General features: G+C 33.7%; 1 protein-coding gene across 2 annotated transcripts in view; it reads left to right on the top strand.

The window, feature by feature from the left end:
• The window catches only part of GLCCI1 (glucocorticoid induced 1), a 101,553-nt gene that overhangs the window by 40,612 nt on the left and 33,255 nt on the right, over window positions 1-27,686 (top strand). For both annotated transcript variants that reach the window (XM_055307333.1, XM_055307335.1), the window contains exon 3: window positions 13,010-13,096. In XM_055307333.1, coding sequence (XP_055163308.1) covers window positions 13,010-13,096 — 87 coding nt within the window. The remainder of the gene's footprint in view (window positions 1-13,009; window positions 13,097-27,686) is intronic.

The raw sequence follows: 27,686 nt of genomic DNA on the forward strand, positions 1-27,686 counted from the left end.
CAGGAGTAGCATCAAGCATACTTAGTTTACTAATTGTTTTTCTTCTTAAATTGGAAGTGATTCTTTACATGTGAAATTCCATTTCATCGTTGAGATGAATATCTTGTTTTGACCCATAATCTGTAAGATGGTGAATTTCTTTAATAGATTACTTAATTAGTTATGATTACATTTCTAGAATAAATGCTACTAGGGAGTTCTTTTTTAAAATATACAGTGGCAAATGAAGTGTTTGTTAATATTTATATTTGTTTCAAAATTCAGAAATGAGGTCTGAAATTCTTTTCTTTTTCATAATGTAATCCTTAGATTAGTGTTATACTTACTTCATAAAAAGATTTTGCAAGATTTCCTTCCTTTGTGCTCTGGCACAAATGGTGAAAAATATCATCCCCAATTATCTGTTACTTGGGTCAGAAAAAATTTTACCTATGAAGCTATCTGAACTCTAGCAAAATCTCAATTTTTTTCATGGCTCTTGGTTTCTTTCTTTTTTATTTTAAAAGATTTTATTTTTATTTATTTGAGAGTGTGCATACATACAGTGGGAAAGGACAGAAGGAGGGGGAGAAAAAGTCTTAAGCAGACTCCTCACTGAGCACTCTGCACTGAGCACAGAGCCCAACATGGGGCTGGATCTCAGGACCCTGAGATCAGGAACTGAGTGGAATCAAGAGTTGGGTGCTTAACCAACTGTATACTCAGGTTTCCCTTTGGCTCTTGGTTTCTTTTAGTTTCTATTTCTTTTGTTAAATATTTTCATTTGAATATAATCCATTCATCCAGCTTTTCAAGTGTATTTGTGTATCTTCACAAAATATTCTTGAATAATTATTCTAATTTCTTGTATATTTGTACTTATTCTTTTCACTTATAATATTACATATCTGTGTTTTGAGTCATTAAATTTATTAGGTTATATAGTATTAAATTTATTAGGTTATATAATATTTTTTAAAATTAAAGGTGTTGAAATTTGTTTTCCTTTTATTCTTTTTTCTGGTTTATTGTTCTCTGACTTTGCCCTTTCATTGCTTTTCTTCTCCCTTTCTGGAATGTATATATTTTTTCTCAGTTTTAGAGATAAATGCTTAATTTTTATACTTGTGATATTTCTTGTTTAGTAATATAGGTGTTTTATGCCAAGATTTATCCTCTGAGCTCAGCTTTGGCTAGTATATGTTTCCATTATTTATAGTTGCAAGATACCATGTAGTTTCAGTTTTGATATCCTGTTTGGTGAGAGCTTTTTGTTGTGTTTTTAATTTCTAAATGGTTAAAATTTCTTTTCCTAGTAAAAATTAAATTTCTAACTCTAGTGTATTTAGAGTATGGAATTACACATCTGTGGAAATGTCATTGAGATTTTCTTTGTATCCTAATAGAAGATTGTTTTTTTCTTAATGCTCTGTGGATATATGAAAACAAAAAAAAAATAGTCTTACTTTTAGATACAGAATTTTTACATATTAATTCAACCTTATTAATTATGTTACTCAATTTTTATAAAGCCCCGTTATGCCATAGTAAGCTGGCATTATGGAATTAATTTCTGTTGATGTATGTTTCCAGTGGTCATTGCTTTATATATCTTATTAATATAGATGTATAAAGATTTATGTCCATTGTATCTTCCTTTTGGTTGATATTGTTTATTATAAAATACTCTGTAGCTTAATAGTTTTCCCCTGAATTTAACCTTTTCATGATATAAATCAATTTTGAAGGTAGTTATTTATTTAATTATTTATTTATTTCTTCCATTGGTCAAGCACTCTAGTTCTGGATTCAGACTGACTTTGAATCTTGGCTCCAGCATTTTCCAGCTTTGTAATTCTGGGCAAATTACTCCATTGTTAATGGGATATTGTGTACCTCATAGGATTATCATAAGGGTTAAATTGAATCAATGCATTTAAAATGCTAGGAGTAAAAAATAAATAAATATAAAATAAAATGCTAGGAGTAGTGACCTACACATTAGGTGTCAATAAATAATTGCTATTATTATTTACATGTACTAGCAGAGAGGGAAAGTTAAGTGAATGTTTGGATAGTGGCCTTGGCACTGTAAATACACAGTTAGAGGAATTTTAAAAGGGAATTTCTTCCTCCTTTCTCCTACTTCTTTCCCATGATTTTTATTTCTTTGTTTTGTCTTTTGTCTTTCCATCCTGGTAAATCGTGCTTAATGCTAGAAATAATTAGCTTTTTGCTATTTATTTATCTATGTATCTATTTATTTATTTATTTTAGAGTCATCTGCCATATTTCCTATTAGGGAAGAACAACAGTGTGGTGAACATGGCAGTTTTTTAAAAAAATTCTGATGGACAGTTGAAGTAAGAATAGCTTTTGCTGTGTATAAATCTTTCCACTTTGATGTCCTATCTACTCCCTCACTCATTGTCCCTCTGAATTTGGTATCAGAGAAGACTTGAAAATTGTTCTTATTTACCTTTTATATTCTTTGAGGAGTAAGAGATGGGATAGTTAGATCCTACGTGAAATTCTGTATTCTCTGCTTTTATTTTCCAGATGATGTTTTTGACATTTTATTGTTTAAAGTTAATTTTCAACATTTGAAGTATGTATGTATGTATGTTTGTTTGTTTGTTTGTTTATGGAGTGGAGGCGATCAGAGAGAGAGGGAGAAAGAGCTCCATGCCCTACGTGGAGCCTGACAAGGGGGCTCAATCTCACAACCCTGAGATCATGAGCTGAGCTTATGCTTAACCAACTGAGCCACCTGGGCACCCCTGTTTTTATTTATTTTTGAGAAACACATATGTAATAAGTACTTTACATTTGGCTTTAGCCACATTTGATAAAGTCAGCAATTCTGAACTAAAATATATAAACTTATTGCTTTTGGAATTACAATTAAAATAATCTCTCATTTTCCTCCCTTTGTGAAAGAAGCTGGCTGGGGAGGAATTTAATCAAAGGAGTGGATGATATACCTCAAATAGCAATAGATATGAAAGAAAACTTTCAGTTTTACCACTCTGATCAAAAACTCATTTCCTGGGATCCCTGGGTGGCGCAGCGGTTTGGCGCCTGCCTTTGGCCCAGGGCGCGATCCTGGAGACCCGGGATCGAATCCCACATCGGGCTTCCGGTGCATGGAGCCTGCTTCTCCCTCTGCCTGTGTCTCTGCCTCTCTCTCTCTGTGACTATCATAAATAAATAAAAATTAAAAAAAAATTAAAAAAAAGAAAAAAAACTATCATTTAAAAAAAAAAAAAAAACTCATTTCCTGACCAAAAGTCGTGCTTAATACAGCTGTTTGGGTTTCCTGTGTCCTTGTTAAATAAGTTTGTTTAAGAAACAGCAGTGGATGGAACTATTTTGGGGAGTGGGAGGCTTCTCTGGAAATGGAAACAAGTCTTAAGATTTGGCCATCTTGGCTGCTTAGATTGTATTCCAGGGACTTAAAGTGTTATTTTTATTGAGCTGGTTCCTAACTGGCTGTTGAGTGAATGTATAAAGATTCCTTCCTGTTGAAGATCACCTTTACTTTCTCTTTCAGCTATTAGCTAAAATTCAGACACAGAGGATAGTATAATTTTAGAGCTTAACAGTCCTCATGAAGGTAGTCCTATTCCTGAGGGAGTGATATGGTTGCCAAAACTGATGCGAAACTTAAACTCATGACAAATATTTTAATATTTTATTTATCATTTTCAAACGCTATCTCTGAAATTATCAGAAACTTAAAATTCTGCTTATTTGTAACAGGTAGTATATTTATTTGATTCAAAAGTAAGGGATTTTTAGCAGAGAGCCTTCCTCATGCTCCTGTTTTCCATGTACCTGGGTTTCCTTCCATTACTGGAAATATTTAACAGATAACAAAATTAACCTGCTTTTCTTAGTGTTTCCCCCCATACCTTTACCCCTAATTAATTTAGCTCTCGGTAAAATTGTGAAATAGCTTATATTTATTTGGAATAACCCTCTTCCTCCATCATCTTGACCTTTGTTGTCTGATACATTAATTCTCCTCCTTTTATATCTTTTAACCCATCAGTTTTCTGTTAAAAATCCTATAATAATAATAAATAATTAGCATTTACTTAGGCATTTGTTAGTGATATTAAGCTTTGAGAACTTAAGAATTAAATCATAGTTAAGGGCAACATGCCTTTCTACTTATTAATAACTGCCTTGTATAAATGAATGACTGGAATAGGATATATCACATTCCTAGGAAACAGTATGAATCGAGTGAAAACAGTTTTCATTGCTGTTGGAATTCTTATAACTTTTAGAGAATAACACTGGTACCTATTGCCGTGAGGATTATATAAAATAATCCATGTTAAGCTTCTAGTACAGTATCCAGGACATGATTGATATTGGTAAATACCAGTTGCCTTCGTATTAGAATTAGAATCTATAATCTATTAGAATTAGAATCTATAATCTATAATCTATTTTGCAGTCAGGAGGAGGCTTACATATAATGATACTGAATTAAGTGATAGAAAAAGTCATTATTACTAATGTCAACAATTGACATGCAATTATGAGCATTATATCTGAATTGGTAGGAAATGGCATAGAAATTATACAGATAACTGCAGCATGATAGGGGTCTGAAACTCAATAAACAGTTGCTGATAGGTCACAATTCACTCAGTCCTAAGTAGCTATTGCTGTCTATCCTGCAGTCTTATAAATAAGAAATGGCACTTCAGATTTTTGGGTCCAAGTATAGGAAAGTGAAGATACATAGTTAAAGAAACTCCTTCCTTCCTTATCACTTAGGTATCCCATTGATGATATTCATGGTATCAGTTGAGCACTGTTAGTCTTTATGACTTTGGAATGATGTGGAAATATTTTTGGTAGGTATCTCATAGTCACTTATGTTGCTGATTTTCTGTCAGGCATGAGAGATTTTTTTTTAAATGCTAAAAACTATCAAGAAACAAAGGTAGTTTATCTCTTGGATAATTCAGAGGCAGTTATATTCCAGTGTGACTGTTAAATATATTATTTAAAGTGTTTGGGAATATTATTTTTAAAAAAGTAAAATTGCTTTTATTTTTTTACATGTAGAATAAATTTTTTGAAACCCAGCCACCAAGGTTAATTATAATTTAAAAGATTGTAACACCAAAGATTAATATATTCTAATACTCTCTAAAGACTGAAAATTAGATCTCCTCATTTGATTTTAAGTCTGTTCCCAAGAGTAGTGATAGAACTTATCAGAAAGGGTATTGTTAGGTCTAAATACCAAGTAATAAATTGAAATATTTTTTATACTTTTAATTCCTTAGGTATTACCATCACCTTTTGATTAAAGCAGAAGCTGGTTATTTGTCAAGAGTCTATTAGTAACTGTGTAAGAAGCCACAGAATAGTATTTTCATTATATATGTTACATCTTTAATTTTTTTATTAAATGTTCTCAGCTTGACTTGAGAAACCTAACTGGAAAAATTATGAATGTGCAGTCCCTCCTGGCCTCTTCTATTATAATACTTGACTAGTTAGTGCCTCTGTGTGATTTGAAACTTGGCAAGAAGAGCATGACAAAAAAATATCAGTTACTTTTGAGAAAATGCAAATGCTTGAGACTTTCAGGTTCAGCAGTACATGGCTTTTTTTTTTTAAGATTTTATTAATTTACTCATGAGAGACAGAGAGAGTATGGCTTTTTTTTTTTAATTGAAAAATGAGACTGATTTATAATTGCCTCTTTGGCTTAACTATTTTTAGTAACAGTTTTATTAAGATAAAATTTATATACCATACAGTTCACATACTGATAGTATACAGCTCACTGGTTCATAATATATTCAGGGTTGTACAACCATTGCCACAGTCCATTTTAGAATATTTTCATCACTCCAAAAAGAAACGCCTGTGCCCATTAGCAGTCATGCACTGTTTTCCCCCAGTCCTCTCTCCCTCAGCAATAGACACCCACAGATCTACTTTCTGCCTCTGTAGATTTGTGTATTCTGCATAGTTCACATAAATGGACTCATATGGGGCTTTTTGTATCTGGTTTCTTTTACTTAGTATAGTCTGTTTAAGGTTTATTCCTATTGTGACATGTATCAGTTCTTCACCCCTTTTTATTACTAATATTCCATGGCATAGACTAAAATTTATTTATACATTCATAAGTCGATGTGCTCCTGTGACCATTTGTGTACAGGTTTTTGTGTAGACACGTGTTTTTGTTTCCCTAGGGATTGCTGGATGATATGGTAGCTCTGTATTTAACTTTTTCAGGAGAATATTTTTATAGATATTTTTTCCTTTACATAATTAAAGTATACCATGAAAGGCATATCTAAACTGAATTATAACTTCCTGTCAGTATCCTAATCAATAACTTTACACTAATATTTCTGAGTATTTGACATTTCAGTGAACTTCACTTTTCAGTTATTCTAAACACTTAAATGTTCCTGCTTATCTGAAGTTTCCCAACTCTGTTCCCATAGCCGATAGTTGGTGATCTCTGTTTAGACCCTTACTGTTTGGAGAAAAACCCTAATCCCCTAGTCAAAAGAAACTGGTCTACTGAAAAATATTTTATGCAATATATACTGACATTTTAACTTACATGTGACTTGTATGTAATCTGTCTTCCAAAATAGATTTGACATTTATGTCTAAAGTTAGGAGGGCTTTTTCATTGTCAATATATGCCACACTTACCAATTCTATAGCATAGCTATATTATTTTTTTAAATCCTGTTTCTGATTTTGAAAATAGTAGTCATTGTAGAAAATACCAAAAATCACAAAGTAAGTTGTTTGTATTCCTAATATCCAGACATAGCCATTTTTTAACACTTTGATATATATCCTTTTACATTATGATTATTTACATTTAAAAAATAAAAATAAGACCATTTTAAAAAGAGAATTTAGGTATTATAGGTAGTGTTTTGTAATCTTTTTAAAAAAGTCATAGCATTTTCTCATGAATTAAATATGCCTAAACATGGTTTTAAATCCATTTTTCCTGATTTTTTTTTTCTTGTTCGGCTAGGAAAAAATTACGGATTTACTAGAGCATTATCTAGAATTCTCACTATTCAAACTATAGTTTGAAATATCTCTCCCTAGTCTTTTTCTGTGTGTATTTGCTTACTAAAATGGGGTTGTAGTCCATGTGCAGTGGTTTTTATATTGTTAAGAATGTGCCACAATTTTTCATTTCCCTACTGATAGATATGTAATTTATTTCCAGAGCATCTCTGGGTGTACATCTCAAGTTAATTCTTGGAAATAGAATTACTATGAATATTGTTAAGGTTGTTGGCACATTTATGATTGCTTTTTCTCAAATTAGCATTTCTTACAGAGTAAGGCAGATTATTTCACTTTATCATGTGGAACACAGATGCAATAGTTGATTTCTGTGGTATTTCCTGTTTTTAGAAATTGCAATTCACCAACACCCACCCTCCCCCTTACCTTAGGCTTAAGAAATATAGCTTTTAATGTCTTTTGAATAAGTTCCTTGGTACTAATCTGGAAAATCACAAACCATTACTTCACAGATTATCATTCACTTGTGTTTTGAGCACATTGAGGCCTAATTAGATATAGATTTTATACATTTTACTTATATACTCAGGCGTGTTAATCAGGAAAAATGGATTTAAAACCATGTTTTAAATCCTTTTTTAATGTAACTCAGTAAAGAAAACTTTCTATCAGTATTACTTCCCACATGGCTCTAAATGATAGTTACATTAGCTTATGTTAATTTCCAAAGATGTAATTATATGCAGACTGATCTTATACTTGTTAGTGGATATTAGCCTACAAGAAAAATGAGTGGGTATATGGTCAGCCCGGCACCTTGAGTTTGGAATCTGTTTCTTACTCATTTTTATTTCTTTAGTTAATAATGGTTTTCAAACTTTAGCTTGCATCACAATTATGTGGACAACTTGTTAGAACATAGATTACTGAAACTATCTAAGAATTCCAGACTTAGTAATTCTGGGATGACCCTGAGAATTTGCATCTCTATCTTGATCTCAGATGTGGATGATGCTGCTCATCAGCAGACCACACTTTGAACTGGTCTAACCTAATGAGCAAGCATGTAACTTACTGTATAGTTGAAGTGTGATAAAAAATTTGAGCATGTAACTGCTGCTGTCCCTGAATTCCTAAAGCTTGTTCAGATGAACTCTTTCTTTTCTACATCATTTGTTAAATAAGTGAAACAGTAATTTATATTTATGCTTAGTTATAAAACTATACTTGTATACTGTTATCAGAAGAACAAGGGATAATAGTAGAATCATAATCTTTTTGTCTCCTCTTAATGCTTTATCAGGATAGACTTTTCAAAATGATCTTTTAAGTTAAAAGTTTTTTTAAAAGTTTAACCATTTTTTCATCAGTGGAAAGAAACAAAACTCAAATTATATATTTATAAATAATGAAGGGTTTTTAATTGTTTTTTTTTTTTTTTTTTTTTTTTTATGATAGTCACAGAGAGAGAGAGAGAGGCAGAGACATAGGCAGAGGGAGAAGCAGGCTCTATACACCGGGAGCCCGACGTGGGATTCGATCCCGGGTCTCCAGGATCGCGCCCTGGGCCAAAGGCAGGCGCTAAACCGCTGCGCCACCCAGGGATCCCGTTTTTAATTGTTTTAAAGCTTTTTATAATTTAAAATCTGTCTGTAGGGATCCCTGGGTGGCGCAGCAGTTTGGCACCTGCCTTTGGCCCAGGGTGCGATCCTGGAGACCCGGGATCGAGTCCCACGTCGGGCTCCTGGTGCATGGAGCCTGCTTCTCCCTCTGCCTGTGTCTCTGCCTCTCTCTGTCTCTGTGACTATCATAAATAAATAATAAAAAAAAATTAAAAAAAATAAAAAAATTTTTAAAAATTTAAAAAAATTTAAAAAATTTAAAAAAATTTAAAAAATTTTAAAAAATTTTAAAAAATTTATTTATGATAGTCACAGAGAGAGAGAGAGGCAGAGACACAGGCAGAGGGAGAAGCATGCTCCATGCACTGGGAGCCCGACGTGGGACTAGATCCTGGGTCTCCAGGATCATGCCCTGGGCCAAAGGCAGGTGCCAAACCGCTGCGCCACCCAGGGATCCCCATAAATAAACTTTTAAAAAAAATTTTAAAAAAATAAAATAAAATCTGTCTGTAATCAGTTATTTAAGTATCATTGATTTTTATGTAATTCCATTTCATTTCTTGCCAGGTTGATGAGTACTTTAATACTAAGGATCATCTCTCTAAGTACTGTAATTAGTAGTAATCATATTTCTATTATAGATTATAAATTACATTAAGTTCGAAGACCAAAGATGAACTGTACAAAAAATAGATTTTTCAGTTTTACAGAAGAGGTGCCTGGCTGGCCCAGTTGGTGGAGCATGCAGCTCTTGATCTAGGGATCTGGAGTTCAAGCCCCCACGTTGGGCATAGAGCTTACTTTAAAAAAAAAAAAAAAGTTTTACATAAGTTTTAAATAAGATGATGAGAGTTTTATGAAGTGATTAGTTTTTTTGGTTCTTGTGGGGGTTTTGGAAGTGGCTTTGGCTCTTGCATTTCAAAAAAGGAGGAATCATGGGGACGCCTGGGTTGCTCAGCGATTGGGCGTCTGCCTGTGGCTCAGGGCATGATCCTGGGGTCCTGGGATCAAGTCCCACATTGGGCTCCCTGCGAGGAGCCTGCTTCTCCCTCTGCCTGTGTCTCTGCGCCTCTCTCTCTCTCTCTCTCTGTCTCAGGGCATGATCCTGGGCTGAAGGCAGGTGCTAAACCACTGAGCCACCCAGGCATCCCCTAAAACTTCTCTTAGAAAATTGTCTTAACGAGTGTTAAGTCCCTTGCAATAGAACTGTTTTCTCTGTATTTCACTCATAGGAAAAGAGGTCCTCCCATAGGAAACCAAGGGGTAATAGATGGACCTGAGGGTTGGAGAGAAAGTTATTTGGGCGGGACCTTGGACAAATCTGAGAGGTGAAAATTGAAAATGATCTTTTTTTTTTTTTTAAATGATCTTTTTTAACCCTTAGGTATCCTTATCATGTAGAGGATTTTTTTTTTTTTTTTTTTTTTTTTTAGCCAACTACTTTTTTGTCGACAGTCTTAGAGATGGCCTTGGTTCAGCTTTATTCACGTGTACAAAAGATTTATTTTCTCTTCTTTGGTAGTGTCAGTGGAGGCAACTAGAAAGGAAGAATCCCCTAAGTGTGGTGAATGAAGAGCAGGCAATTATATACAATACAAACTATTGAGGATTATATTTTTTTCTAAGCTTTCTATGGAAGATGTTAATAAAACTACTTGTACAAGAAGTGTTCTGGGGTTATATAATTAAGAGAAAGAAAGTAAAGCAAGTTTTTAATAAAGTGTGTGTGTGTGTTTGAAATTTTGAAATGCTCATTGCATTGTACATGTAGTATGGGAAGGTATAAAATACAGCATTTCCCGAATTAATTTAACCATCAAACTCTTAATCTGTATTCTTACCAACACCCAGGAGCATGTTATGAGTGTCACAGTTTATAAAATTCTACTGTAAATCAGTGGACAGTCTAGTTGGAAGGAATTGCTTACTTGTATGAAAGGAAAGAACTTTTGCTGCTTTGTGTTATCTAAGTAGTAAAGCATTTCTCAGATACTCAGATTTAATAAATTAGATGCAAATTAGTCATCTTCTGTGACTTGACAAGCATGAACTTTACATAGATGTAATAAACTGAGTAGCTGTCTTTTGGTTTTGCTTTGACTAAACTAACTTGTTAAACATCTGTGATTAAGTGTATAAAACACTGCTCTCAATAGAACTTTCTGCAGCTATGGAAACGTTCTGTCTCTGTGCTGTCTTGTGTAGCAGCCAGTAGCCACCAGCCACATGTGGTTATTGAGCATTTGAAATGTGCTAGAATGACTGAGAACTGAGTTTTTAGTTTTATTTCATTTTCATTCATTTGAATTTAAACTTTTGCATGTGACTATATAGTCTGCAGAATATATTTGTAGACTAGAACATTTTTCGTACTATTTATTTTAAATTGATGTGATTAAAATGAAATTACCTTTTTTGGAAAAGTTCATAGTATGATGAATATATTTAAACAATATATATGCATGTAATTCTGTAGCCACATGACTGAGAGGTCTCTTCTAATGGTTTTACACTCTTAAAAAAGTGTAAAATCTAGCTATTTTACTAGCTACATATCAGGAACATAAATACTCCTTTGTCGTTTTTATTTCATTTATATAACTAACACTACATTCTGAAATAATCAAATAGGTTTTCACATTCAGTTTTAAGAAAAGAATGATAATGTGAAGGAAAAAGATCTGTGAAATAAGAGATCTCAAATGTAGTTCCATTTGCCAGTGGCATGCTTGGCAGTATTAAGGCAATTGTTAAAGTTTTGTGGCTATTGGTTTATCTCTAAGTTGGAGATACAGTTTATGTAAATGTCTTTTGAAAAAGTTGTATGACAGTAATTCCTCTTATAAATGTAATTGTGAAATAATTATGAAACATATCAGAAATTTCACTCATTTTCTGTGAATGTACTTTTGAATTTTAAACATTGTGATCCTTAATCATTTGATCTTTGACAAGAGTAATGCTTATACTTGGTAGAAAAATAAAAGTAAATGAGGCATATAAATTCTCAAAATAAAAGTTTGATAAAGATAAACTGATAATTGAACAATTTTAGAATAGTTGATTATTAAAGTTATGACTGCTTGGTGGAGGGGGTGATAAATTTTTTCAGTGAAATTTGACTTATCTAGGCCTGAACTTAGGAAATTTTAATAACTTAGTTCTTTGCAGGCAGCTCATTTAATATAACAATATCCCTTATTCTTGAACTTGTCAACTGAGTAAACTGTTTTGCTCTCTGTTACTACTAAATACCTTCACTTTGGTATTTGAACTGGTTAACCAGTTTATTTGTGTTTTTATTCAACTAGCATTTAATTGTTGGTTTCATTTTGGAATACTGTTATTTTTAAGAGGTGGTAATTCAAAAAGTTGTTCATAAATATTTTGAATTGTATAAAGTAGAGCTGATGTCTTCTTCATAAGAAGTCATGGAGCATCACCTCAACATAAGGATTATTATTATTATTATTTTAGTATTCAATAAAGTAATTTTTAAAGCTATATATAATTATTGTATTAATCATCCTTAGTCTGTATTCAGTTGTTTTTGCTTTCCCTAATTTGTATTATACTAAGAGTTTTCTCATATCTTGAAGATGATATTTTATAACAACTCCTGAATAGTCTTAACTATTTGATTTAGTGTTTTGTGTTACAATGGGTATAGTGTCTATTACTGGTTAAATTATTGGAAATGAGGTTTTTGGTAAAAACAATTCTCTTTTCTGACATGTAGCTGAAGTTCTTTCTTAAAAAAGATGTATTGCTTCAGATTACAGTAAGTTTATTCAGTTTAATGTTTTTCATTTTTAGAATTTTATATTTTCATTTAAAGATGCGGAATGTTTTTCAAAAAAGATTATTATTGCTAACACTGTTATCTGAGTATAGGAAGAATAATACAATCAGCCCTTTATCTTGTTAGATTTTGACATGTAGGTCATATGTAATCCCACTGCTTCTGAGCTAGTTCTGTTAATCTCATTTCCATCTATTTTAATTAGTAGAAATGCCATTTTATATTTATTTGGCATTTCTCTTTAAAAGCACCAATATGTATATCTTCATGGTTCTCTTTGATAGTTTCAAGTTATTAATGTTAATATCAGAAAACCAATGTTTTGAATACTATCACTTGGATATATCATAGACTGATCATATCTAATTCAGAATATGACAGTGTTTTAAGCCTTTTACAGGTCATGAAAATCTTAGCATTTAAGGGATTTCAGTATTTAGTATAACCCTTTAACTGGTATGTGCTAATATTTTGAAATATGTTTGAATTGCTGTGAGATTAAGGAGTAGAGATAGAGTTCCTTATTTTATTATTTTTATTATTCTTCTTCTAATTTAAGACACCTAGCTGTTGGGCAGAAGAGGGAGCAGAAAAAAGGTCACATCAGCGTTCTGCATCATGGGGGAGTGCTGATCAACTCAAAGAGGTAAGTTATTGCTGTTTTCAGCTATAACCTGTTTTAATCCCAGCAAATTATCTTACTGTTTCCTGAATATAATGATATTTTCTTTATTTGTATTAACCTTACCTCTTTCAGAGTCTAAGGCTTGCCTTCCAGGTTTGGGTGAACAAGTCTAAGTTTACTTTACTTGTGCCCTTCATATCATTTATAAATATTTGTTATGTACACATTCAGCTTGAGCCTTTTCAGAGTGAAGTCTGGTTTTTCTGTAAGTCTCTATATCTTGTTCCCTTTAGCTATCTTCTGTTTCTGCTTCAGCTTTCTTGTTTTTGAAAAGTTATAGCAACCAGAACTCTAGATCATAGATTTGTACAATGGTAGGATACTGTTTTCTGCTTCTAATAGCTTTTTTGTAATATCCAACATATTGTTGCCCTTTGAGATTCAGTAGTGCAGTAGAACCCATGTGTTTTAGGAATACTTTTTATGACTCTTTCCTTTATTATCAAAACTTAAATTATGATCATCTTTATTTATACTTGGGATTATTTTTCATGATTGTGTTATCTTTTATCCACTTAAATTCTTTTATAAAATTATTTTTATAAACTTACAGAGTTGAAAGATCATCTAGCTCATCTCCTAAGCAAACACTTCTTAAAAATGTGGTCATCTAGTCTGTTATGATCATTCTCAGTGAGAGAAGCTCATCACTTTACAAAAGGACCAAATGAGTTCAGTTGTTTTAGCTTAAGTTATTAAATAGTTTATTGAGCTCAGAGTTATTCCCCTGAATTTGATTCTGCCTTTTGTATCAATATTGAGTAAGTCTACTTTCTTTCTTTTTCACTGGCATTACAAGTTTGTATTTGGAATTTAATCCACAATCTACAAGTTATTTACAAGACATGAAAATGGAAAACAGCACAAAATACGATTGAGGTATAAGCTGAGAGCACAGTATGTCATGTTTCAATAAATATGATTCAAAATTTGTAAACTAGTGACCAGATAGATGAGTCTTGTTTTATAGTAAAATTATATAAAATATTTTACATCGGATAGAGGACAGTTTAATGTGTCATGTGATGTGTAAGTCTACTTTAAGTATTTGAAAGACTAGCAACATGTCTTTTTTTTTTTTTCAGGCTAAAGATTGACTTTTCTCTCAAGTACTTTTCATATGTCATAATTTCCTTACCTCTTAGTGTTATTTTCATATACTGTAGGTTTATCAGTATCTCTCAAATACTGTGAGATATTCAGTCTAGACTGAATAGATATAGTCTGTTAGCCTGATTTCACCTGCGACCATATTATATTTTTAGTAGCTATTTTATTGCTATAGAGAAGTTCTCAACTTTTCTATATACCCTGTACAAAAGCACATATGCCCAAGTTGAGTTTTTCCCAGAAGCAACAAAAAAGAAAGGAAGCTAAGACACTATTATGTCTAGTCTAAAATAGTTGCACATCTGTGCATAGAATACGAATAACAAAAAAGTGAACTTAAAGTTTTATCTCAGAGGTAAATATACTCTCAAAGTTATAGTCAAGATTTGGTGTAGTTAAATTTTGGACTACAGCAGCATGTAATACATGCTATTAATACAGAAATGTCTGAGGTGACTGAGAGATGTTTGCTCACTTTCTCCACAAAGCAACCATAAAGCTGTACAAAACTGCCAAAATAACTAATTCACTGGTCTGGAAATCAACCAAACAAATTGAGAAATTTTTTTCATGAAAAGCATTGAACTCAGAGTCTTAAGAACAACACAGATTTGTGGTGTTACCTGGTGCTACTCATCTCCTCTTCCTCATCCCCAGCTTTGTTGGTATGGCATTTCCCTTTAAAAAGGATGGGGCAAGCCTTTAAAACTGGAAGCTTTGTAGCTGGAGAGAGAGTACTTGATAGGAAATATTGTAGATTAAAATAGTAACCTTAGTTGCAAACAAACAGCCATTGGTCCCTATCAATGGCTTCCCTAGTCTAAGATATGGTTCAGTTTGTGGCAAATAATAGACTTGTGAAGTAGCAGGATTTTATAGAGAGTTCTAGGGGTTAAGATAGTCATGGGGGATTGATAAATTCATGACATATCACAGATTGACTGAAGACTGTAGATAACAGCAGAAAATGAAGTGGGTGTAAGTTATCCATGTGTCATTGTTCAGTGGAATCTAGGAAATACATGGAGAGGAGATTCAAGCAGGCCTAATGGTAATAAAATTTGGGGCCATCTTTTGAAAGGCTCAGACTTTGAATGTACTCTTCATTCTACACACAAATCCCTTCCTGGGAGTGGAAGCCTTACTGGATTGAGATAGTTGAATAAAATCTCTGATCAGTCTTCAGCCAAACACTATGGTGAACACTGGAGACCAGCTTGAAAAGGTCTTAAAAAGCCAGACTTAAAAACAAAAATGGGATCAGGGTGAATGGAGAGGAGGAGACATCAGTGGCCACACAGTGCAGGAGAAATAGACTTATCAAGATACTAAAACACAGATAAGACAACAATCACCAAGGAAAATCAGAATCTAGAATTGCTACAATGCAATGTTTATAAAGTGTCCAATATTCAACAAAAAATTTAGAGATATGCAAAGAAACAAAGTATGACCTATACTTAAGAAAATCACTAGAAATTATGTCTGAGTTTCTCCATATGTTGGATTTACCAGACAAAAACATTAAAGCAGCAATTAGAAGAATGTTTAAAAAGCCAGAGAAAATGGTGTTTAAGGCATTAAAAGGACAGTCACTCAGTAAATAAGGAATTTCCACAAAGAGATAATTACTGTAAAAGAGAAACAAACAAAAACTCTAGAGTTAAAAAGTTTAGTAACTAAAAGTTCACTCAGTGGGCTCAATAGCAGATTTAAGATATCAAAAAAGAATTTGTGAATTTGAATATAGGTCAATAGAATTTATATACCTTGAAGAATAGAGAGAAAAAGATTGAGGGAAAGTCCATAGAGCCTCCAAGACCTGTGAGAAAACATTAAGTAGATACACATAAACATAATGGGATATCAAGGAGAGGAGAGAGAGGAGTTTAAAAAAAATATATGAAAAAATAATGGCAGAAAACTTTCCAGATTTAATGAAAAATCCCAAGTTGGAAAACACAAAGAAAACCCATGTAGACATAACATAGTTAGATTGTTGAAAGCCAAATGGAAAAGAGAGAATCTTGAAAGCTGGAAGAAAAAAAAGACTTATTACACATAGGGGATTGAACTAATAATATCTTTAATGGAGGACTTCTCATCAGAAACAGTAGAGATGATAAAACTTGACATATTCAAAATGTCAAAAGAAAAAATTGTCAAATTGCCTGCTGCTAGACGGTCTTATACTGTCTAAAGGAAATTCTTCAGGCTAAAAGGAAATGACTCCAGATGTTAATTCAAATTCATAGGAAGAAATTAAGGGTGTCAAGTACGATAATTGTTTGGATAAATATAAAAGAGTCTATAGATATATTTTTCTCACTTTCCACATTTAAAACGTATATAATCATATAAAGCAATAATTATAATACTGTTATATTGGGCTTATGACATATGTACATGAAATATACATATGGCAAAATACAAAAAAAAAGAAAAACTGGACATGTACTAGAATAGTTTCCATTTTTGGAATTACTGTTTTGAGGTAGTGTGATAAATTAAGATATAAATTATAGTCCCTAGAATAATTGCTAAGAAAGTAACTGAAAAAAAATAGAAAGTAAAAAACATTAGAGGGATTAAAATGGTACACTAAAAGTATTTGTCACAAAAGAAAGTAATAAAGGAGGAATAGGGGAATAAAAAAAGGTGTAACCAACAATAGAAAATAACAGGGACACCTAGGTGGCTCAGTGGTTAAGTGTCTGCCTTCGGCTCAGGGCTTGATCCCAGAGTTCCGAGATCAAGTCCCACAGTGAACTCCCTGCAAGGAGCCTGCTTCTCCCTCTGCCTATGTCTCTGCATTCTCTCTGTGTCTCTCATGAATAAATAAATAAAATCTTCAAAAAAAAAAAAACAAAAAAATAACAGTGGCAAAAGTAAATCCAACCATATAATTAATTACATTAAATATGAATGGACTAAATGTTCTCCTCAAAAGGCAAAGATGGTCAAACTGGATAATAACACTCAGCTATATATTGTCTATAAGAAGCATACCTAATTATAAGAAAGATTAACTGACAGAATAGACTTTAAGACAAGAAATATTAAAAAAAAAGACAAGAACTATTTGACCTATTACTGAGGTCAAAGACATTTATTTCATTAAGATAAAAAGGTCAGTACATCAGTAGGGCTTAGTAATCATAAATTATGTATACATCTAACAATGATCCCCGTATACATGAAGTGAAATTGTGAAAGGAGAAATAAAGTTTCTACAATAATAATTGGTGATCTCAATATCCCATTTTCAATACTTGATAGAACGACTAACTAGACACAAAATAAGAAGATAGGGACGTCTTGGTGACTCAGTGGCTGAGTGTCTGCCTTCAGCGAAGAGCATGATCATGGGGTGCGGGATCAAGTCCCCCTTGGGCTCCTTGCAGGGATCCTGCTTATCCCTCTGTCTATGTCTACCTCTCTGTCTCTGTCTCTGATGAATAAATAACTAAAATCTTAAAAAAAAAAAAAAAAAGGCAAGAAGATAGAAGATTTCAACAACAATATCAATCAACTTGACCAAACTGACATACAAAGAAAATTCCAGCCTGTGACTACATTCTTTTCAAACATATGGGAAACATTCTCTAGGTTAGATATGTTTGCCAGTTGCCCATAAAACAAGTCTGAATAGAGTGCAAAAGATGTAATCATGTAACAGAAATCTTAGAAAGCCCCAAATATTTGTCAGTTAAAAACACAAAGGAAATTTTAAAATATTTAATGAATGAAAAAAAAAAGACAACTTAGAATTTGTGTGTGCAGATAAGGTAGTGCTTCATGGAAAATTTGTATACCTTTATATGCATATCTAAGAAAAGGAGAAAATTCTTAAATCAGTCCTACACTTCTAGCTCAAGAGCCTCGAAAAAGAAGAGCAAACCAGACCAAGGACAAGCAGAGGAAGGAATTAATAAAGAACATAGCAGAAGCCAAAAGAACAGAAAAATGTTAGAGAAAAATCAGTGAAACTAGAGGTTGGTTCTTTGAACAGATCAACAAAGTAGACGAACGTTTAGCTAGACTGACCAAAAAAAGAAGACACAGATTACCCAAATCAGCAGTGAAAGGCGTGAAATTACTACCGACCTCGCAGAACTTGAACGTATTATAAAGGAAATATTATGATCATTTTTATGTCATCACTGTAGAAACTAAGGTAAAATGGATGAATTCATAGAAAGACACAAGCTATTAGAAAGACCAATTGCAAAAATTGATTTAAGAACAAATAGAAAATATAAATAGACTTATAATAAGCAAATAAATGGAATGAGGAATTAAAAACCTTTCCACAATAAAAATCCCAGGATCACATTCGGTGAGTTCTATCAAATATTCAAAGAAGTAATGTTCATTCTTCACAGACTGTTTCAGAAAATAAAAGAGAAGGGAAAACTGCCCAATTTACTTTGTCAAGGCCAGCGTAATTGACTTCAAAGCCAGGCCAAAGACATCTCAAGAAAATAAAATGGCAGATCAATATCTCTCTTGACCAAAGAAGCAAAAATCCTTCATAAAAAAATTAGCAAACCAAATCTAGCCACATATAAAAAGGATTTTATACCATAAGCAAGTGGAATTTATTCCAGAAGTCCAAAGATGATTTAAGATCCAAAATTCAGTTAATGTGTAATACACTAATAGAATGAAGACCAAAACCATATAATCATCTCGTAGAGTCAGAGAAAGCATTTGCCAGACTCTCAACACCCATTTGTGATTAAAATCTTTTAACCAGGAGGTAAAAAAAAGAACTTTTTCTGCCTAATAAGGGGCATTTATGAAAAAAACCCTACAGATCACATCCTATTCATTTTTAAAAAAAAAAAAGTAGCCTCCATAACCAACATGGGGCTTGAACTCATAACGCTGATATCGAGTTGCATGCTCTACTGACTGAGCCAGCCAGGCGCCCCGTCATATTCACAGTCATTCATTTCAGTGTGAAAGCCAGAATGTTTTCTCCCTTAAGATCAAGAACAAGGCAATGTCCTCCACTGTCACCTTGTCACCACCTCTTTTTGGTATTGCATAGTAGATTCTAGTCAGTACAGTCAGGCAAGAAAAATAAAGACATCCATATTGCAAAGGAAATGGTAAAGCTGCCTTTATTCACAGATAACATGTAGAAACTATATTTAGAAACTGATAGGAAATATGCAAATACACAGTACTAGAACTAGTAAACATGCTCAACAAGATTGCAGGATATAAGATTAGCATACAGAAATCAGTTATACTTCTAGATACTAGATGGGAACAGCCCAAAAAATAAAACAATTTATTACAGTTGTATCAAAAAGATGAAAATATTTAGGAATAAATTGAGCAAAAAGCAATCCAAGATTTGTGCACTAAAAACAACAAAACATTACTGGACAAAATTGAAGATTTAAATAAATGAGAGATTTACTTTGTTCATGGATTAGAAGACTCCATATTAAGATGGTAATTCTCCCCAAATTGATCCATTATAATCCCTATTATAATTTCATGTATTTTGTTTTTGGTAGAAATTGACAGGCTAATCCTAAAGTTTGTGTGAAATGCAAAGGACCTAGAGTAGCCAGAGTATATATATTTTAAGGATTTATGTATTTGTTTTAGAGAGAGAGAGTGGGGAGGGGCAGGGGGAGACGAGCGGGCTCCCTGCTGAGTATAGAGCCCCAGCGTGGGGCTTGATCTCACAAACCCGAGATCACAACTGGAGCCAAAATCAAGAGCCAGACACTCAACCAACTGAGCCACCCAGGTGCCCCAAAAACATTTTTGAAAACAAGATATTTGGAATATTTATATTATACAGTTACAGTACTTCTTATAGGTTTACATTAATGAAGTTAGCAAAAGAAAGACACATAAGGAAGTGAATCAAAATTGTGAATCCCGAAATAAACTTTTATATTTATGGTGGTTGATTTTTCACAAAGGTACGAACACAATTCAATTGGAAAGGACAATGTTTCCAGCAATTGGTGCTGGAATAATTATATTCATATGTAAGGGGGAAAAAAAACAAGTCCTTGGCTGTCACATAGAGAAAAACTAACTCAAAATGAATCATAGTCCTAAATGTAGGCTTAAAACTATTAAACTTGTAGAAGACCTTGAATTAATTGGGAAGCCATTTTAGATACAACACCAAAAATAAAATCATAAAAAATAATAATAATAAATTCATTAGGTTAAACATTTATGCTTCAAAAGACGCCATTAAGGGAATTGAAGAGACAGGTTTCAGACTGGAAGAAATATTAGGAAATCCTATATCCAGAATATATAAAGAACTCTTAAAGATCAATTAGCAGAAAGACAACCCAACTTAAAAATGGAAAAGGCAATTTAATAGAAGTTTTTCACCAAAGATATACGCATGGATGGCAAATGACCACATGAAAAATTGTTCAACATGATTAGTCACTAGCCAAATGCAAATTTAAACCATATACTACACCTACACACCCAGTACAATGACTATAATTTAAAAGACGACAGTGCCAAGTATTGGCAAGGATAAAGAGAATCTGGAACCCTCAAATGTTCTTGGGAACATAAAATGGTACAGCCACTTTGGAAAACAGTTTGGTTTCTTTTAAACTCAATCACAAACTTAGCATATAGCCCAGCAATTCAGTGCCTAGGAATCTCTATAAGAAAAATGAGAACACCTGTCTAGATTGAGACGTCACAAAATGTTTATAGCTGAATTAGTTTTATGAATTTAGTTATTATGAATAACTAAAAACTGTGGGACACCTGGGTGGCTCAGTGGTTGAGCATCTGCCTTTGTCTCAGGGTGTGATCCTGGAGTTCCAGGATCGAGTCCCACATCAGGCTCCCTGCATGGAACCTGCTTCTCCCTCTGCCTATGTCTCTGCCTCTCTCTCTGTGTCTCTCATGAATAAATAAATAAAATCTTAAAAAAAAAAAACCTGGAAAATGTCCACATATGCATGGATTGGTAAATGGAGAGACAAAATGTGGTGACATACTATTCAGCAGTGAAAAAGGAGCAGTGCACTGAATGTTGACATATGCTATGATGGAAACAAACCTCAAAGATGTTTTACTAAGTCCAGAATCAGCAAACTTTTTCTGTGAAAGGCTAGATAGTAAATATTTTAGGGTTTGTGGCCATATAATCTTTGTTGCAACTCTTCAGCTCTGCTGTTGTAGTGTGAAAGCAGCCATAGACAATATGGAATGGACTTCGTTATGCCCAATAAATTTTATTTACAAAAACACATGACAGGCTAGATTTGGCCTGCAGATTATGGCTTGCCAATCTCTGCTAAAGAAAAGAAGTGAGATGGCTAAGACTGCATATTATATGGTTGCATTTAATTTTGAAATGCCAGAAAAGTCAAGTTTATGGAAGAAGGAGAAAGTCCACTTGTGATTGCATGTGGCTGGGAGTGGGGCTGGAGGAGTGGTGATTGGCTACAAATATAGACTCAAGGCAGATTGCGGGCAGGGTGGGGAGGGTGATGGAAAAGGTATAAAACTGCATTGTGATTAGTATTGTGCAACTCTACAGAGTGATTAAAACTTACTGAATTTTTACCCTTACAATGAATGAAGTTAAGGGAATATAAATTATACTTCAGTAAAGATGAAAAAGGAATAGATGTAAAAGACTGGTGGATTTTCCATGGTATATCATGAAGATACCAAATGCTTTATGATATATAAAGAGGCTACCAAATGATAAAAATACATTAATAAAGACAAAAGGTTAAAAAAGGAATAGTTATAATAGATGACAGAATTAAAATTTGAGAAAATTATGAAAAGCCAAAATTATTATTGAAAGTCGTATTTTTAAAAGTTGAATACTGCTAAAATTTTTTTATTTAAAAGATAACTTTTGAGTAAAAGCACCTGTATAATCTGCCTCCACTTTGCTCCAAGTTTATGAGAATGTGATGTGAAAAATTTTTAAAGAAATAGGCAACTAGGGGATCCCTGGGTGGCGCAGCGGTTTGGCGCCTGCCTTTGGCTCAGGGCGCGATCCTGGAGACCTGGGATCGAATCCCATATCGGGTTCCCGGTGCATGGAGCCTGCTTCTCCCTCTGCCTATGTCTCTGCCTCTCTCTCTCTCTCTCTCTCTCTCTCTCTCTGTGACTATCATAAATAAATAAAAATTAAAAAAAAAAGAAATAGGCAACTATAATGTAGTTACATTTGAGACCAAGAAAACCCTTGTAGACCATGAGTAGAGAGGAAGCCCTTAGTAATGAGTGGATATGATGCTGTCTGGCTCACAGAAATCTGGGTCATGTGGGCTGGGGCTTAAAAAGTGGGTTTGTAAGCCAAATTTAAGAGAGTGTAGATTGCTTGACATTTTAAGAATGCCAAACATGTCTTAAAAATGGTAAGAGTTTGGAACTAGGGTGTCTGCATAAAGCAGGGAACTGGGACCATGTTTCTAGGCCATAAAACTAGACCTGAAATAACTCTACTTGACACTGTTGGCGTTTTCCTGTGGGCCAGAGAGGCAGCTGTGCAAAAATGGGAATAGTAACCATATGTTGTGTGTAGATGTGGCATCTGGAATAGAGCTCTAGCCATGTGGAACCAAAGCCCCCAGTCTTTCTAATTTCAGACCTGCTCTGGAGCTATGCAACTCCAGAGGGATAGTCTGAGCAACCATGAAACAACATGGTGGGAAAGAGCTCACGAAGGATAAAACTTCCACATAAGGTGTGTCTGTAAGGAAGTATTTTAGGACATGTAAGGAAATCTGTTACCATAAGAGACAGCAGATACATTAAGTTAGATCATTTACATACAAGGAAATAGGAATAAGAACACAATCTCAGAAAAGCACTTAAAAATAAGAATGTTTAAGAATTTCAAGTGAAATGGTAACTGGCAATAAGGAAAGGAATAAACAAGAACGAGCAGAATGATAAAGGACCAGTTTACAAATCTTGTAAACGACAAAAATTGATGAAATTAAAAATTTAAAAAAACCTCTTTGGTAGATTAAATTCACGTAACAGAAGAGAGAATTAGTGAATCAAAATCTTAACTGAGAATTGCCAGTGTGGAAGAGCAAATCTTCTAGAATATAAGACAAAAAGATAAGTTGAAAACATGAAAGAGAAGCAATGTGGAAAATAGACTGAGTTAGGAGTGGTAAGGATATTCTGTAATCATCAGGAAGAGAAAAAAATTTTTTAAAGGTTGAAAGTTTGCTATATTTGGAGAGCAATTTAAAAAGCCCACCAGTTTCAAGGAGGATACATAGGAGAAAAAAGATTTCCACCTTTAGGTATAGTATAATAGAATTGTAGATCAAGGGAACACACATACACTTTATTGCAATTAAGACAGAAAAGCAGGTTCGCTACAGCAGAAATGGCAGATTATCAGTAAATTTATCAGATATTACAATTGATACCAGTGTACAGTGAAGTTGTGGGTTGTATTCAGGTTAAGGAAATGAATCCAAGTGAGGCATTTTCCTTTATGAAAAAATTACTTTTCCTCTTTTGAGTTATGTTCACTGGAGGGTTGTCAACACAGCTAAGCCAATGAATGTGCAAATGTACTTTTCTATTTGTTAGAAATGTGGTTCCCTGCTTATAAAACACAGTTTATAAAGTTCACCTCCTGCCTATGGTGCCAGACTAGGATCTGATCACTCTTACGCTCTTGTGTTCCCTTTGAGTGAGCGTGCTAATTTCTTCAGTACTCAAATTCCAGCTGCTTTTACAGGTTCTAGCTCCTCCCCTTGTCCTAGGTAGGGCTTCCAGTGGTGGGGTGACTTCCTTCGTGAAGTGATCTGGGAGTTTCCTTCTGTTTCTTACCACCTTCCTCGCTCCTTAGCTGCTATTTCTGACTCCTCTGGAGTTAGAGCTTAGGGGAAGGAGGAGGAGGCTATGGGGAAGAGAAATGCACCTCCTTGACTGACACTATTGTAAGATGCCTTTACATTCCCTGGGCTTGACAGATTTTTAAAACTGACTTTCTTTTGTAGAGTAATGTCATGGGGTCTCTGGAGATCCCTTGTTATACATCTCTTACCTACTGTTCTGTCTTTCTGGGTTTGTGAGTCCCTTACTCTGTCCTTAGCCTCTAGAATCATAGAAATAACAATCAGTTTCTCAGGTGCTAAGTCCGTTCTCCCTTCTAAATAGCCCCCTTTTGTAGAACCAAAGAAAATTCTGCACAGCTCTTGCACTCAGATTTCCTGGTAAATTTTCATCCTTTTCTTGGGGGGGTGGGGGGGGAGTGGTTTCTGGTGAATGTCCAGGAGGAGTTAGGCTGATTCTAATGCAACAGTAAATCTCTATCATCCTTGCTCGACATTCAGTATCTAGAGTGGAACTCAGATACTAGTCTGTCCTGTCCTCTTATCTGTAGGGAACATAAATCGATCTTTCCAAGTTGCTTCATAAAAATTCCTTTCTCTTCATTTGAGGCAAAGGAGGAAGTATTCCCTCTCAGGTCTGGGATTTTATTTTTTCCTACTTACAGTGTAATAAATTAGACTTTTACTGTTCGTGGATGCTGGCAGAAGGCATGAAATGCCTGGATTAGAGACAGTGGATTTTATTCCCAGCACAGCAAATATCAAGATTATCAAGTTTGCCTTATTTCTCCTGAACCAAATCCCATGGGGTGATGGGGAGAACCCAAATGGATTCATGCACATAAAGTAGATCACATTATAGGACAGGAATACAGAACTTTGGGGAATCGACTATTTTTATAGTAAACAGTTAGCAAACCTGCTCTTTATTCCAGAGGGTGCATTATAAGAAAGAGCATAAATAATATTGTTGTATTGTTTTGATATATATATACACACATATATATTTTTTTCTTTTTTACTATTTCTGGTTTTGATAAAGATAAATTGAAAAAGGTGGATTTGCCATTCTTAAGACCTTCAGTGGAAATATGGAAAAAGCATGGGTTGTTTCCTTATCTCACCAGTAAGCTTTTCTTTGATTAGTAGGATAGCTTTTCTTAGATGGAACCATCTGGAGTGGTAAGTGAAATGATTAGGGATATTTCTCACATATAATCAAACCATATAAATAGATATTATGGATGTGGTCTTCCTTTTTTAAGTAAGCAAAATAGTTTCCTTATATACTTTCTGCCCCAACATTTTGTTAATTTTTGATATTAAAATTTTTCTAACATATTATACCAGGGAGAAATAATTGCAGTAATGTTTTCTCTGGACCTAAAAGACGAGAGTCTGAAGAATTTTGATTATCCCTTTGAACTCAAAAGAATTATGTGATAAACTTTTAAAAAATATAAATATTTATCCAATAGAGTCTAAGTCCATATTAAATTGAATTAGAAAGATATCTTTTCATTATTTAAAATTGTCTCCAATAAGAAGAATTTTTAAGATCATACAAACTGCTTGTCAAAACATTAGACACTGATGAGTAGGTTAGTATGTTAACGGCTTCATCAAATTTTTGTTCATCTTGCAATTCTTCAACATTAAGAAAGGAAATTACTTTGGAAAGTGGTTGTAGATTATGAGCTAATACATAGGGACTGGTAATTACTTGCAGTTGAACATTAACATAGAATTACTTCCCACAGTGTTGGTAGGTAATAGGAAGAGGTTATAAATTAAAAGCTAGAGGACTGAATCTGCCCTTATTAGCTGTGTTACATTACATTGGGAAAGGTACTTTATTTTTGAGAATGTGTCCTCACCTGTAAAGTAAATACAATAAACGTATGGGATCAGGCGAGTTTGCGAACCAAATGTTTTTTAATTGTTAGTCTGGTATTGTTATTAACATGCCTCTGTTGACAAATATTCCTTATTGGTGGCTCTAAGTATAATTCCGTATTAAACCTTACATGTAAGGTCCCAAAGCTAGCTGTATCTGGGGATGAATTTGTACGTGGGAGTATCTTTGTCTGTTCCTGGGTTAGCGGGTTTCTGTAAGTCTGCACATGGTAGGCAAGGCATATCTTGTCTATGGGCATGCAAGGGTTGAGGTGCATGCAGGTGACCTATCCATGTATAAATTCTTTGCTTGTATCTGTGTTCCTTATTATATATGTTTGTGCATGCATATGCCTGTGTTCATTTCATTGGGCTGAATGAATAGGAATTAGTCCGTTAGGGTTTGCCTATTGGCACTTTGAAACAACAGAAAATAACTAATTATTTGTATTTATGGAAAGATTGTAAGAAGTTCTAAATTTTTATTTTTAGTGTCACATTAGGTACTATTGCAGTTTAAATTCCTTTGAACACTGACAAGGGATATAATACATAAAATTTGTTTTTAGATTGCGGAACCTTTGTTTTGAGACATTTGATCTTTATAAACACTAAAGTTTGTCACATATTCCTTTGTTTCATATAAAAGGGAATGGCAGCTTGAAATTCATGACTTCTCAAGCTATATTTTTAGAAAAAATTGCTGGGTTAGTATATTTTGTAGTTGTTTCAGGTTTTTTTTGTTGTTGTTAGGTTAGCTGTTGTCACATTTTTCTAAGATTTGGTTGTCTCCCTGTAAGTTACTAACTTATTTCTTTAGGCAATAGAGAATAATGGTTAGGAGAGCAGAACTCTGGAATTCTACTTCCTAAGTTCAAATATTTGTTTCACCACTTAACTGTGTGACTTTTAGCAAGCTTTTTAACTTTCTACCTCAGTTTTCCTCATGAATAAAATGGGGATGATAATAGTACCTATTTCATATACTTTTATTTTAAAATGAGATGATTTACGTAAAAGCAAGTGGCTTCTCATTTTTTTTTCCTCTTTTCCCAAAGCCCCAGGACACTGCTTCCTTTCCTACTGCTACCTCTTAGTCCTTTTAAGTTAAGATTTCTCATTTCCCCAGCCTACTCTGAAGTAGAATTCATTGTAAGAAATCTTTCTTTTCCTTTCACTATCAGAGGCAAAGGTACTCAAACCCGTCTTTTGAGGCTGAGTCTTGTTTTATTTTGTTTTTAAATTTAACAATAGTGGGGGAAACTAATAGGACAGAAATAGCAGATGAATAGGGGTGATGTTAACTAGGTTTCCAAAAATTTACAATGAAATGTATTCCTAGTTCTCAGATTTTAAGAGGGGTCTGATTTTTCTTCATCTAGTGTCACAAATGTTTTAGTCATTTCTTTGTGTTTATGCTAATTCTTCTCTCTACCCTTATTATTTCTTCTTAGCGACCCAGGGACACTTATTCCCTGGCTTTTTTAAACTTTGGAGCTCATGTGCTTGAAACTCCTTTCATGTTTAAAGAGGTTCCTCTCTCCTTCCCTCTTTTTTTTCTTTCAGCTTTAGTGAGCTATAATTGATATATAACATTGTGTAGGTTTAAATTATATACGGCATACTGATTTGATACATGGATATATTGCAAATGATTATCACCATAAGCTTAGTTAACACATTCATCACCTTGCATAATTACA

Source organism: Nyctereutes procyonoides, unplaced genomic scaffold, assembly GCF_905146905.1.
Source record: "Nyctereutes procyonoides isolate TBG_1078 unplaced genomic scaffold, NYPRO_anot_genome, whole genome shotgun sequence".
Lineage (NCBI taxonomy): Eukaryota > Metazoa > Chordata > Mammalia > Carnivora > Canidae > Nyctereutes > Nyctereutes procyonoides.